Genomic DNA, 15,613 nt, shown 5'->3' on the forward strand with positions numbered 1-15,613 from the left:
AATCAAACGGAACTGGAAAATGCATTTATTGACTTTATCAATTCTAAAAATTCTGAATTCTACTCAGACGGAATTAATAAGTTACCAACACGTTGGGAGAAATGTATTGAGAGTATGGGAAATTATTTTGATTAAAGAACATTGCTTTAAAGTAACTAGTTTCTTTTTTTTTGTTTAATACCAAAATCCTGCATTATTTTCCGGACAACCCAATAGATTTCACAAATTTTAGGCATTTGTGACCACAAATTTGGGCAATGTATGCAGAGATCTAAATTTTAGTTTTTATCTTGTATTTTTACAAAATTATTTTTTATATTTGCTATTGAATCCTATAACAAGTTTAATAATTATTAATTTTAATTATTTGTATTAGTTGTTAATTAATTACTATGTAGTTGCAAAAATGTTTGAAGGCAATTTTAAATTTTGGGGTCACAGAAATGTCCTGAAGGAGCTTTCAAAAAGTGGGGTTTCAATTAGTGGTACCAGCATGATACTGATAATGGCACCATTTATTAATTCGACCTTTATGAAAATTAAAAGGAAAACCCTGAAAATGGACTTGGAGAAGGAGTTGCCTCGAGTAACACGGGTTTCGGTTGTAAAGTTTACTTTGGCAACTTTTTTGACAATCTGAACCTTCATGACGTGGTTCACACCTGAACAGGAATAAATTGGAAGGGTTAATTTCCTATTTGGTCATTGGAGATGAGAAGTGGGTCCATTATGAAAATGTTAATCATAGGACCAGTTGTGTGAAGAATGAAACACTACTGAAGACATCAAGAGCAGGTTTGCACTCTCCTATTTGACAGGATATTCGGGGAATCATTTTTTTTTTTTTTTGGAACTGTTACCGAGCAACCAAAAAGTACGCATAGAACGTCTTGGGGCAGAGTTGAAGGAAAAATGTCCAGAAGCATTGTGTTTCACTATGAAGTCACACAGTTCCACTCACTCCGAGTAAAATTGCCAAGTTGGGATAGCAATATTTGCCCCACCTTCCATATCTCCAGACCTCTTGATTTTTAGACCGATCTCTAGACAACCACTAAAAGACATTTTTGAACAAAAACTCTCTGACATTCAGACTTACAGATTTCTTCTTATCTACATCATCAGACGTACAAAAAGTGGATATTTTTGCTTCTAGAACATGGGTAGTATGTTGAAGAAAATGAAGGAAATTATGTTTCAGTTTAAAAATAAAATTAATTTATATTTTGAAAATTTGACTTTTTACTGAAAAACCGAAAAAACTGCACACTTGCAATTAATTTTTTTTCTCTATTATTTTTACTCAGGTGCACCACTTTAACGCCTACCCAATCAACTTTTTTTTTTATCCAACTAAAATTGAATGTAATTGTAACTTACTTGGCGGACTTTTCAGGGAATTCAGTGATTCGGACATAGCTTTCGATCGCAGAGAAGCGTAATGCTTTTTTACAACACTAAAATCATTTTAAAAAAAATTAAGAATCATATTTATTTGTAATATAACTTATTTTCATATTTACGGTTTAGTTTTCTTCGTTAGCAATGCTCTATTTCTATCGATTTGGATTATCTTCATTTGTTCTTGGGGCGAAAGCTCAAAGAACACCGTATGCCATTCACGACAGACACTTTCAACCTGAAATTTTTAAAAAGTTTTTAGTCATTTTTTATATAATACCTGTCACATGTTGATGAAATCTTCTATACTTAATATATATTACAAAGAAAAATAAATTGTTTTCGGTACCAATTTGCTCACTAAATTTTCTATTAATAATAATTGTGAGAGGAGATTGCTGACCTGCAATGCAAGACGTTTATGAAGTTCCAGTTCTGCTTGATTGACAGGGGGTTCGGAATGTAACTGAAGTGCTGTGATTAAGCTATCTTTAATAGTATTTTTCAACTCGGTAATCTTATATGTTCTCATAAGCCGCCGCGTCAAATAACCCCTAATCCCTGCTTGAATTTTAATGGCTGCTTCCTAAACAAAATTACAAAAAAAATTGTAAATTTAAATAAAACAAAGATACATATAAGTTAATTAATAAAATCACCTCCATTTCAAGGGTAACATTATTATTTTCAAAAAGTGTTCGTCTGGCCCTACTGGCAAGGTTAACACCTTTAATGGTTTGACAAATTGCATCTAGTTCTTTTGTACTTAGACGGGTTTTTAAGCTAGGATCTGATGACATCAGCCATCTCTTAGAATTCTTAACATCTGACATAAGATGTAGACTTGGGGAGGGCGTTTTATTTTCAGTTTTGGAACTTTCATCTTGATCCCATTTTTGACTTAGCCTTCTAAGAGGTTTTTTATCACTTAAGCTAACAGAAGACAACGAATGTTCATTATTAGATTGGTCAGACTTGTTTAATGATTTTATATAGGCTAAAACACTTGTGCTCGGTGATTCTAAAGTGTAAGAATTTCTTCTTATCATTTTTGGAGGGGTGACCAAGATGTTTTTAGCCAGGGGACTATTTTCTGAGGTAGACATTTTGCGATTTATGAGATCTTGTTGAGCTTTCTTGCAATTCAGTTTTTCTTTAGGCACATTCAGTCTATAGTGCGGTTCAGATAAGGCTGATTTTTTGTTGTGTTCAGTAGGTGTAAATTTAATGGGAGAAATATCACTGAACGACGGCGTGAGTCTTCCTTCGGTCGGCGAAATGTCCTCGACGTTATGAAGCGTGTCACAACTCTCGTCGCCGTCCAAGGCGGATTGTTCAGCGCATCTATTGAGTTCTTCGAAGATAGCGGTTTGGAGCATTTTGACTTCTTCTAGATTTTTCAGCTTGTCTTCGGAAAGCGCTTGCCTGATGAATTCCAACACCTGTTCAGTCCTCAGCGTAGAAGAGCCGTTTAAACTCCCGTCCTCGCTGTTCGCCTCCACGTCGGTTAGGAAATCGCTGATTTCAGAAACTTGTGTCCTCGTCGCGATTTCCTCTTCTTTCCTGATCGCATCTTCTCTGTGTCTGTTCAGTTCTACCCTATCGTGCGAAGTGATCTGAAAAATAACAAAAAAATAGATGAAAAGGTGTTTATATAAAACACAAAGCGATCTGTGACTTTTATGCTTTTAGTCGCATCACAGTACTCTGGAGAAATGTGAAACACTTTTTGTAAAATCATAGCATACTTGAATAGGGTGCCATAATTTTTTTAAATTTTCTTGGAAAGTGTATTCTATAGGCTTCATTTGGTTTTCAAACCAATTAGATTTGATACCACTTTAATCTGTAGACTAAATATTACTAATTGAGTGTGTAAAAAAAATTTTTTTTCTTGCATTCAGTTTTGTCTTAGAGTTTGGTTAAACGACATGATGGTAAAATTGAAAATTTGGGTAATATTATTCCATTATTGGAAATTTATGTTCTCCACTGCCGAAACAACACCTTTGGTCAGGCAATTTGAAGAAGAGGTTACTCTCTCTGAATAAACAGTGTGCAGATGGTTGCAGAAGCTGGTGACATCGGCCTCAAGAGGAAAGAGGGTTCTGGATGAAAATTCGATGAGGAAGCTCTACAGTCTCAGTTGAGGCAGACCCAACAAAAAGTATTGAAATTGACAAGAGAGCTTTCAAGTTTCCCAATCACCATAAATCACAGACTGCATAATTTGGGGAAAGTGAATCTCTCATTAAGAGTGGTATGTCATGAGTTGACCAATGAGCAGGCACGACCTGAGAGCTGGTAACTTGGGACTTGAATTCTATAGATATCTCTGAAGAATCGAGTCAAAGGATGTGGTGCCAAGTCATTCTGTGTACAAATCATGGCTTGATTTATTTCGATATGAAAAATTGTAAAGTGGTTTGACATCCCCATCCACGACACCTCTCTTGGAGGGTGGGAATGTATGAATTACTTTACTTTTACTTTGCAGAGAAAAAAACCACTGGTTCATCAAAAGAACAGTTACTTTTGATGTAAAGCGGATATATTGGAGAAATCCCAAGACCAAGAAACAATGGCTAGACTGCTATCAGCCTGCTCTGTCAGATACTAAACAAGGACAATTCGACAAAAAGACAACGCTCTGTATTTTGGAATTAAGAAGGCATAATTTATTATGAGCTCATTCTAGAAGGTCAAAACATTGATTCATAACTTTGTTGTTAGCAGTCACAAAAAAATGTATGATGTTTTGATCCAGCATTACCCAGGATTAGTAAATAGAAATTGGGTTTTGTTTCAACGAGATAACACCCAACTATACAACTTCTCATTACACAAAACAAAAAATTACAGAATTGGATGGAATTGAGCTTCTCGCTCACCCTACTTATAGTCTTAACTTAGCACCTTCTGACTACCATCAGCTCCAGGCCCTCGCCCATTTCTTCAAAACCCCAAAGAGTGGTATTGTGAAGGCCCCGAGATGGCAGCAAACTTTAGAACACAGTGGTTTATACTTTGAATATTAACAACAAATTCTGTCAAAATAATTTTTTTATAAATTAGCAAAAAAAACTCTATTATTGAAGGGACTTCTTTTGACTCGACTGGAACAGGATTTACTTGATTAAAACAACAATTAAAATTAAGGAAATGATAAAAAATACAATGAAAATATTTGATTTAGGTTGTTCTTTGTCCTGCGATGACTTTGGAGGACAGGATTGTGAACGAATCTCACAGAAAGTGAGTCTTTGTGTTCCGATGAACCAGGTCGGTATGCCGACGATTCAATGCAGAAACAAAAAATTACAGAATTGGATGAATTGAGCTTCTCGCTCACCCTTCTTACAATCCAGACTTGGAACCTTCCGACTACCAGCTTTTCCAGTCCATGGTTCATTATCTTCAAGGGAAAACTTTTAATTCTCTGGATGAGGTTCAAAATAGAATTGTACAATTCTTCCGTTCAAAACCCAAAGAGTATTGGCCTCGAGATAACAACAAACCATAGAACACAATGGTTTATACATTGAATATTAAAAAAAAAAAGTATCAAAATGAAATTATTTTTAAATTAGCAAGAAAAAGCCTGTCATTTAAGGTACTTATTTTGACTCGATTGGAACAGGATTTACATTATTAAAAAAAAAATTAAAAATTAAAGAAATGTTAAAAAAATATTTGATTTAGATTGTTCTTTGTCATGCTATGACTTTGGAGGACAGGATTGTGAACGAATCTCACAGAAAGTGAGTCTTTGTGTTCCGATGAACCAGGTCGGTATGCCGACGATTCAATGCTATATAGATTTTTTTTAATGAAAACTTAAAATCCTGCATTATTTTCCGGACAACCCGATAGTTTTTTAGTTTTTCATTCATTAGCAATTATTTTTATAAAAATAATATTTTAATTTGAGGTAATAATCAAGGTAGATTTAATTTTCTTTTTCTTTGTCTAGATCCACTTAAAGTAACAAAATAAAAAAAGAGTGCCTAAAAATACTTGGTTTGAATAATAAAAAAAAACCTCATCGTACCATAACATTTTTTTAAAATAGCAAATAAAACCAGAATTCACAGTTATAAAAGTATAAATTGTGTCGTACAAAGCAATATTACTACCGGTGCAAAATTAATCACTCCAAATTACCTCGTCTCAATTATACCATTGGTATAACGTACAAATGTTGGCAATGGAAAAGTCAGAAATTGTGTCCCGTCTGCTGTATACTTTACCTGCGTGATGAGGAGGACGAATGAGTACTGGCACGTAGTTTACCACAGATCGCCCAGTTCTACTACGCCAGTCCTACTCATACAAGGGGTGACGACTGACGAGAGTATCATATTTTTCAATTGAAGAAAAATTTTCAGGAAATCTGTCTTTTTTTAAAAACAAAAATATTTGATTTACGTCGATAAATTGCAGAAATACTCTACCTAATTTGCTGCGCCTCTAGGTCAAAAATTAATTTTTTATTGTATTGCAATAGATATACGAATTCGCAGATTTATTCTTTTCGTGACTGCAAAGTATGTTAGAAATTTTTTAACATGAGACAAAGTTTCTGTTTCGTTTTCTGCATCCAAACCAAGAATACAAATTTTTAGGTAAATCAAAAAACATTTTTTTTTCCAATTGCTTGCCTTCCAAATTGCCTCTGATTTTTTATCGAAAATAAGTTAGAAGCGACTCCTCTGATTTACATGATTTAAAGCGGTTTAGAATCCTATCAAATAACACAAATCTAGTATCCGTAAATAAATTAATTAATAAAACCGGAGTTGTAAAATAAAACGTTTGATTAGTGATTTATATAAGCTCTAATCTGCACACGCATGTACAGATTTGAGCTTATCACTTCTCGCAGCCGGTGGTCCGTTTATCCGCCGAGCTACCGAGTTGGACTCCAGGGTCAACAACCAGGTCCCTCCAGGTCCAGGACATCCAACGCAGTCTCTCAATCCAAACCCATTTGCACTCTCACTCATGAATAACATTCACTCATTTTGGGTGGTGAAGTACACCACCATCATCCTTCACATCTATCATATAACTAACCTAATCGAGGGACTATGGGGTACTCAATATTCAACTATCTGCCCTCTCACAGTGCACATTCACGCTACTAAATACATTAATTCTCAGTATATACTAGGAAACACAAGATAAGAATAAAGGACTAAGATTCTCGCTGCTTAAGCAGAATTCTCATGTCGGGTTGAATTCCTACTCGCTCACTATATGAAGCCAAGGAATGGCATCCGTCAATTAAGTGGAATACATGCCTTTCTCTTTGATGACGACTTAAACTTTGGCGCAAAAGTAAGCGTCCATGTGTCAACTTCGCATGGCATATTCCTAATCGGGTGAAGATGACCTCTCTACTACGGTTCAGATGCTGAACAGTGCTCTTCATATGTGAGAGCTTCTGCCGATCCCGCCCACCGATGCGGCTTTCTTTTAATCGTGTTTTTGAATGCATTTTTAGCGTTAGAGGTTTCGGATCGCGGTGGTTAAGTCCGGACTTTGGGGCGACGTCTGCCTTTTCGTTACCCACTAGACTTATGTGTCCGGGTGCGCGGACAACAAACATTTTGCCAAGACGCGCGATTTCATGGTATCTCTCCAACAAGAGCTCAGCGGGAGGGTCGACGGAGAACCGGTCACGGACAGCAAAAACCTTTGAGATTTTATTAAATTTTTATTTTTCTCAATTATGATTACATAAAATCCAAAGGTTGGTAACATAGGCTGAAAAATATTCAGCATTCCAAGGGTTGTAATGCATTTTTATAAATGGAAAACTGGTCGTTATTGGCGAGAAAAGTCGCTTAGTTGGAGGGTGCTTTAAACAAACCAGAATTGTTTTTTGGCCTATTTTACTGCAAGCGTCTTTCGGTTTTTGCAACTTTTTATATACCTGATTTCATTTAATACAATTTTACATATCATTTCCTTATTCTAAGTAAAAAACCGAATCGACCAATATATAATAATCTTGAAATATACGCAGAACAAGGACAGAAACCCATAGTTAAAAAATTAAATTGTTAAAAAAAAATCTCGGCTCCTATGCTTCATTGACAAAAACTGTCATTTGGCTAATATTTTTCGACCTAGTATTACCAAAAAACGTTTCGTGAAAACATACCTTCATAGCCTATGTTACTTACAAAAGTGAAAAAGTTTGGAAATCTCAAAAATTTATGTACAAAATTTACCAATGAATCTTCCCCTCAACGCAAACCTAATATGGTATCAGAAATAATAAATTAAGTTTTTTTTTCATATAAATTTTTATACGTACAACTTTGTGAATTTGTGATTATGTGCATCAGATGAGATGGAACATTGCAGTTGCTTTTCTTTTTCTTCCTTTTCTCGATTAGGCCGAAGCATCGATCATATAACATCAAGCTGTGACTTCTTACAAAAACTTTATTGTAATTTAATTTTGATCTTATAAGCCCGAAGTGAAGACTACTATTGAGACATAAGTAGCCAACAAGTCACAATTATTTCAATTGTCCATAGGAAGAACACAGCCTTAATTCTACAATTGAAATAAAATTGCAGAGAGAACCAAGAGATAACCAAGAGTTTTTCCAAAATAATATCATAAAGGAAAGGGCACAGTTCAATCTAAAAACAAGTTCCTCCAGGAAAAGACAAAATAGCGACAAAAGAAAATTACATAATAGACTAAAGGACAAAATATTTTATAGACCTGGTGAATGAGAAGAAAGAACCTAATCGACTAGTACCTCCTGCTGAAAGTGATAAAGCCACCTGAAAAAGGAAACTTATGGAATCTAGATAAAATGAAAATGTATCTTTCTATAAAGTATTGTGATTCGCGCTTTGCACTTGCGTATCTCTGCTTCATAGCAAAACATCGAATTATGGATATATAACCTAACCTAACCATTCCCTAATTCTAACCAAACTAATGTTTGACATTTTAAATATTACAAATGCCTTGATGACTAACCAAAGTTAATTTTTGAATGCATACCTACTAACTTGGACATGCACTTCTTTTCCCATCGGGTGCTGTATAAAATATATTTCGCTAATAAGCTTTCAGAAGGGTATCTGCACTTGATGCTTCACAACACTTCACACTATTAAATTCACTAGTTTCGTGGTTCACTTGACCAATTAATATCTTACAATTAATTAAGGTTTTCAGTTGAGATAAAAAGTCAATGGCATGAGTGGGATTTTTTTATCTCAACTGAAAACCTTAATTAATTGTAAGATATTAATTGGTCAAGCGGATCATGAAACTAGTGAATTTAATAAGTTTAAAATGAAGTATACTTCACTAAAGCTCCCTGTGGCCATTTCATTTGTCGCCGAGAATCAAATTGATTACACGACATTTGAATAATGGCAAAAAGGAGGGAAAATTCAAAAGGTGTGGTTGAGATGGGGAGGTTGGTGTCCGAGTGGATCGAGGTCACGATAGTTCAAGTGGTAGAGCAGTGGCGTATCAAGCCGAAGATCGTGGGTTCAAATCCCGCTCATGCCATTGACTTTTTTATCTCAACTGAAAACCTTAATTGATTGTAACTACACACTATGTTGAACCAGAACAGGGTCATTTATTGGATCTGTCTCTCCATTCGCGGGTTTTTGAGTTATTCAAATGCATTTCGGCATTGTGCCATCGTCAGTGAAGAACTGTGAGAAACCCATCAACTTTAACCCTTCACACTACTGACTCTTGGCATGCATTTTTACATGGTTATATCTTTATTTTCCTTCTATGGATAATCACAATAAACAGATGTTAGGTGTGATGACTTGTAGTAAAAAAGACAGTTATTTTTACCTTGAATGAAAATTACCAATTAAGGCATCGGTTGAAAAATTGTCTCACCAGATTGACGAAGACAATTACAACTCAGCCAATTATAATAAAGAAAAAGACAAGTCGAGCCTGTTCTTTAGGAACAAATGATATTTCATATTCATAAAAAGAGATTGGAGATTATTTCGTCTGTTAGTAAAATATAATGACCAAACAGCAAGATTTTTAACTTCCCACGTTTGGTCATCTGCTGCAGTGCAACATGTCTTTCCATTCATGAAGATTTTAAGTGAACAATTGCACTGTAATTACAACACATTATGGGCTAAACAAACAATATTAATTACTGCACTTGGGTCTCAATTGTTGAACTTTAGACACCGAAATTGTTAACGTTAAAATACCAAAAATATAAGCATTTTCAAAAACAAAAAAAAACAGATTCTGTACTGTTTCTAAAATGCTCCAAAACATTTTCTCCTAACTCAGCAGTCTCTTTAGTCAAGGTTTATGCCCGTCTAACTTGATGCCTTTTCTCAGATAGAACTTTAGTTTGCAGCCCCCCTCCCCTTGAGAAAACAGTGAAATTCTTAATCTCTTCCTCCTAAGCATTTTGAATTTTACTAAATTTATCAGCTTCTATTAAATATATAAATAATTAATTATACACAATTTTTTTCAAAATGAAAAAATTGTGTCACAGGCCGGATTCGAACCCATGACTTTTGGCTAAATACGCCGCTGCTCTACCACTTGAGCTACCATGACTTCGATCGCCCATGCCACAAACTTCTCATTTCGACTACCCAATTTTATTTTAATTATAAGCAAATCGTGGCTTCATATAGAAACACTTTTTATTAATGATTATACTAGATTAGGGGGACTGTGTACGATTCACAGGTGTGATTCTAGATTAATACTAAATTTTATCAGCTTCTATTAAATATATAAATACTCAATTAATTATACACAATTTTTTTCGAAATGAAAAATTTGTGTCACAGGCGGGATTCGAACCCACGATATTCGGCTAAATACGCTGCTGCTCTACCACTTGAGCTACTGTGACTTCGAAGCTGAAAGTCGTGGGTTCGAATCCCGCCTGACACAAATTTTTCATTTCGAAAAAAATTGTGTATAATTAATTGAGTATTTATATTTTGAAGTTTTTTTCTTTCCTAATCTTATGCCCCGTCTGAGATTCTCATTACTCAGTACAAAACCTCTCACCGCAATTTCTGCTTTAAAATATTATCTAAGTGCGTAACACTAAAACCGAAGGATTCTGGATTACAGACTTTTAAACATGGACATACAAAAATTCCTGTGGTTTTATTTGTTGGATGACTTCGATCGCCTGAACTCATTTTTTTACATCAATAAACGAAGAGGATAAAATATGCATATTCGGGAAAAAAGTAAAAATCTAATTAAAGATGAAATGTAATTGGGTATAATCTGTCACAATGTTGTACATTTACCAGCCATACTAGGCCGAAAGTGGACATTCCTTAATTTAGTGGTAAGGCACCTGTATTCTCTATTGACCAGATGATTATCACTTTTCTTTGTAAAAATTGTGCATTTATTGTATATAATTCAACCAATTGGCTATTTAATCACCTGATTGTAAAAAAATCATAAATTCTTTGATGTTCATAAGAAATTTCTTCAGTTTGATTGAAAACTTATTTATTATACTTATGTTTAAGCTGACAACAGTTTACATTTGCAATTTCTTTTTGTTTAGAAAAATGGTTTCCTTTATTTGACTAGTACAAAATTTTTTAATTTTGGTGTCTTCACATAGATTTAATTGATTTTACTTATAACAACAATATAATGGAAAAATAACTAAATTTTGTTTTATAAAAGCATAGTAAGCAAATTTTGTTTACCCTGCTTTACGTACAAAGTTCATGCAAAAATATCCCTGTTGGATGACTATAAAATAATTGTTCAAAACATATTCAGAACCAGTAAAACAATCTAGTTATTACGCTAGAACATAACTTCAAAAATGTAACAAATTTTGAGAATAAACGTGAATTAAAAATTGCTGTTTACACATTTTTGAAAAAATAGACAGCATATTTTTTTTAATTTAGGAAATATTCACTATTTAAGCGTTTGTCATAATTGATACTTGTAGAAATAATAAAAATATCAATAAATGCAACAATGAAACATTAACACAATTCACAGCGTTTTAATTTATTACAAATATTACGCGCTTAATATAGAACACACACACGCTTAAAAATAATTTCAAAATATCTCATTTTTTTATACAAAACTTTCGTACATGTGAGTATCAAAAAACATGTTTGAAGTACCGAACCAACAATGATGACGTTTTGAGGTAGTAATTTCACGAGAACATTGTGTTTTGACCATCATCTCCAAGGTTTGTACCCAGAAGCAGGCGGTTTGTTCAGCGGTAACGATGAGGGCCTTGTTGCTACAGGACCTGGAATGATGATTTTCAATAGCGATTATAAGAAAATATTAAACGGTGAATAACTGTTTAAAAAGAGAGAAAAAAATTGGTTAGTAAATAAATGCAAATTACAGGTTCATCACCCAGCAGACCACACTGAGAAAATCTCAAAATCCAAAGGAATTGAAAAAGATCCTTAGCCCAGATATTCTTTTGCTATAAAATTATAATATTGTAGGCTGATACTAATCACAACGAAATATTCTCGTATAATCATATAAATTGCATGCTGTTACTCACAAAGCTGAACAAATTCAAATTAATTAATAAACAACAGAAAAAAAAGGCTGATCAGATAACATCACAAAAATATAACGACACAAATCGTAATTACTGACTGATGCTAAATGTTTAAATTGTTAGGAAAAAATGTTCTCTTTGTTTATTTTTATATTTACCGACCATTTAGTTTTCTATTTTCTTGAGCTGTTAAGCTTATCTTTATATTCAACGACAGAATATCAGATGTAAACATATTTCATGTTCAACAATGGCTGTAATTTCAATTTTGACCGTTCTGGGTGGCGATGAAAAAAAGCAAGAAATTTTCTTGTGCATTATGAAGTACCATCGAACATGTTAATGAATTAATTTGCATAAAAATAGTAACATTGAATTACTCAAACAATTTGAATGAAGGTGGCACAATGCCGAAACTCATTTGAGTAATTCAATAAACCCGTGAGTAAAGACAGACCCAATAAAGTAACCCAGTGTCGGTTCAACCGATTCGCAGGCCAGCACCAACATCAACTTTAAAAATAGTATCATTCAAAATATCATAAATATACCAGGTATTTCTTTTCCCTTTATTCTCCTTCTATTTTCCATTGTGGAAAATATGTACAGTTTTTGTTGTTGGCCAAAATTGCAGAGCTGTAGGTCGTTTTAATTGTAAATTTGCAAAATTAATTTTCTGAAATTTTTATAAAAAGCATTAATTCATAATTTTTATAAATTTGATCTACTTAAAGTAAACATTTTTTTACAAGTTTACATTTTTAGTATTTTTATGGCTATGGTAGTAAATAGAAATGATGAATGATGGAGTGAGTGCTGTGTTCAATCCTTTTTAAAAAGATAGTTCCTACTCACAGTAAGTTGTTTTCCAATGATCTGGATTTCGAGCCCTAAGCTCATCAACAGTTTGAAGAATTTCCTTCAAATCGAAATCCTTCAACCTGATGATGAGCTAAGGGCTCGAAATCCGGATTGTTGCAAAACAACTTACTGTGAGTAGGAAGTATCATTTCAAAATGGTAGTAAATATACACTTGTTTATTACAATATCAAAATGTATATTACAACTATGTATTTTTTTACAATTAATTAAGGTTTTTCGTTGAGATAAAAAAGTCAATGGCACGAGCGAGATTTGAACCCACCATCTTCGGCTAGATACGCCGCTGCTCTACCACTTGAGCTATCGTGACCTCGATCCACTCTGACACTAACTTCCACACTAACTTTATCTCAACTAAAAACCTTAATTAATTGTAATATAATAATTGGTCAAGCGGACCACAAAATTAGTGAATTTAATGATTGAAAATGAAGTATACTTCACTAAAGCTCTCCATGGGCATTTCATTTGTTGCCGAGAATCAAATAGATTACACGACATTTGAAAAATGGCAAAAAGGAGGGAAAATTCAAAAGGTGGGGTTGAGATGGGAAGTTAGTGTCCGAGTGGATTCTCGATGACAAATGAAATGGCCACAGAATGGAGCTTTAGTGAAGTATACTTCATTTTCAATCATTAAATTCACTAATTTCGTGGTCCGCTTGACCAATTATTATATGACAATTAATTAAGGTTTTTAGTTGAGATAAAGTTAGTGTTCGAGTGGATCGAGGTCACGATAGCTCAAGTGGTAGAGCAGCGGCATATCTAGCCGAAGATTGTGGGTTCGAATCCCGCTCGTGACACTGACTTTTTTATCTCAACTAAAAACCTTAATTAATTGTAATATAATAATATAGTCAAGCGGACCACGAAATTAGTGAATTTTATGTATTTTTTTGTAAAATTTACTATTTATTTATTATTTTTTGCAAATTTATTGGGAAATAAATTTTCTTTAATCCTCCACGACCAAATTTTGCCATTAGAAAAAATATTTTTTGCTTTCTATTTCCTCTAATTTCCTTATTTATTGTTTTCTTTTTATTGACTTATAGATTATTAAATTGATTAGAAAAAATTTGTAAGTTGTATTGATGAAGTTGAGATATCCTTAATTATCGGGTTGTCCGGAAAATAATGCAGGATTTTAAGTTTTCATTAAAAAAAATCTATATAAAATATTCTGTTTACGTTTACAGGATTACTCATTTGTATGAATGTCAACACTTATTAATCCTCTTCCAAATGATATTGTTTGTTTANACCAGGTCGGTATGCCGACGATTCAATGCAGAAACAAAAAATGTGAAGTATGTGAAGGCCTCGAGATAACAACAAACCATAGAACACAATGGTTTATACATTGAATATTAAAAAAAAAAAGTATCAAAATGAAATTATTTTTAAATTAGCAAGAAAAAGCCTGTCATTTAAGGTACTTATTTTGACTCGATTGGAACAGGATTTACATTATTTAAAAAAAATTAAAAGTTAAAGAAATGTTAAAAAATACTATCAAAATATTTGATTTAGATTGTTCTTTGTCATGCGATGACTTTGGAGAACAGGATTGTGAACGAATCTCACAGAAAGAGAGTCTTCGTGTTCCGATGATCCAGGTAGGTATGCAGACTATTCAATGCAGAAAGGAGCTTTGACAGTTATGAGACATGCACGTGACAACTTACGATAGGCGGAAGTATCGGGTGTCCTTTGATTTTGATGCAGGATGTGTATTTGAAGCTTGCCATTTTTTTCTGAATCGTCAAATCGTTTTATTCGGCAAATTGGTCGTCATTTCCTGACTCGGGCAAACCCCACGCCTCCCTCGAAATGCCGTGGGACTGGACAGTGGACGGAGCCGAGCCGGCCGGTCGGATCTCAAGGTACGAGTACGCGTCGTCAACCCGGTGACTATCGAACCGTCGGTTGCCCACGGTTTGTTTATTCATTTCAGAAGCCGAAACGCGCCAATGAGCAGATTATCAGGTTGGCGGGAGGTTGTAGGCGTCGAGTCGCTCGTCGACTCACAGAACGCGACTCGCAGATCGCCTCAATCTCACAGAATCACGTTTCCAATTCGCAATTGACAGCCCACGCTAAAACACCAATGTTTTCCGTTTTGAACGATGATGTAATTGACGACCGCTCACATGTCTTAAATCCAACAATTACCGGCTATTTGCGACTTGTCTCTTTCCTCTTTAAAGCTGAGCTTCTTGACTATGAAATTCCCTCAATCTAAAGAATCCAGAAACTAACAGCATACTCTGCTCTATTGTTTGCTGTTTTTAATTTATATAAAACTTTACATGCTTAACTATATACACAAACTCTGTCTGAGGAAATTAAGCCCAAAGTAACATACTTGGTCAGTGATGAAGTTGGTTGTCCTTGAGACACAACTCTGGGAGACAGGACCGGTTCACACAGAGGCAATTGGTACGAGAGACGCCATGTGATACCAGTATGAGGTACAGAAAGTATCCAGGCGACTCTCCTCCATCTCTTCTTGACCCAGTCCCGAGTGCTTTAAAAACCCAGATATTTGATTCTGTCATACTTTACAATGGACGAGTTAGAAGCTGACTAAAGTATAGATTTGTTTTTGGAATTCGCTCGCAAATTAGATTAGAGGAGTGGGCATCTTTATGACCTGCACACTTCGACCTTGGTCTCCATTGTTGTCTAGACATCCTTGTTAAACTTAAGACTTTTTACCAGATCCCAAAGCTCTTTCAAGGATTCC

General features: G+C 34.4%; 1 protein-coding gene and 1 long non-coding RNA gene across 2 annotated transcripts; both read right to left on the bottom strand.

Annotated features, from left to right (window-relative positions):
* Positions 1-1,380: 1,380 nt before the first annotated feature.
* LOC106668276 lies at positions 1,381-15,014 on the bottom strand (the record flags this gene model as incomplete). The annotated part of the gene is given in 5 exon segments (XM_014396879.2): positions 1,381-1,457; positions 1,524-1,639; positions 1,805-1,987; positions 2,061-3,017; positions 14,553-15,014. Coding segments are annotated over 5 exon segments (1,396 nt in total), but the record flags the coding sequence as incomplete, so codon positions are not given.
* Positions 10,666-12,659, bottom strand: LOC106668277. The gene is made up of 2 exons (XR_001340735.2): positions 12,530-12,659; positions 10,666-11,708 (listed from the first exon to the last, which is right to left on the bottom strand). It is a non-coding gene; the product is annotated as an uncharacterized LOC106668277 (long non-coding RNA).
* Positions 15,015-15,613: the final 599 nt, after the last annotated feature.

Source organism: Cimex lectularius, unplaced genomic scaffold, assembly GCF_000648675.2.
Source record: "Cimex lectularius strain Harlan isolate CLEC.00 unplaced genomic scaffold, Clec_2.1 scaffold71, whole genome shotgun sequence".
In the NCBI taxonomy this organism is placed as follows: domain Eukaryota; kingdom Metazoa; phylum Arthropoda; class Insecta; order Hemiptera; family Cimicidae; genus Cimex; species Cimex lectularius.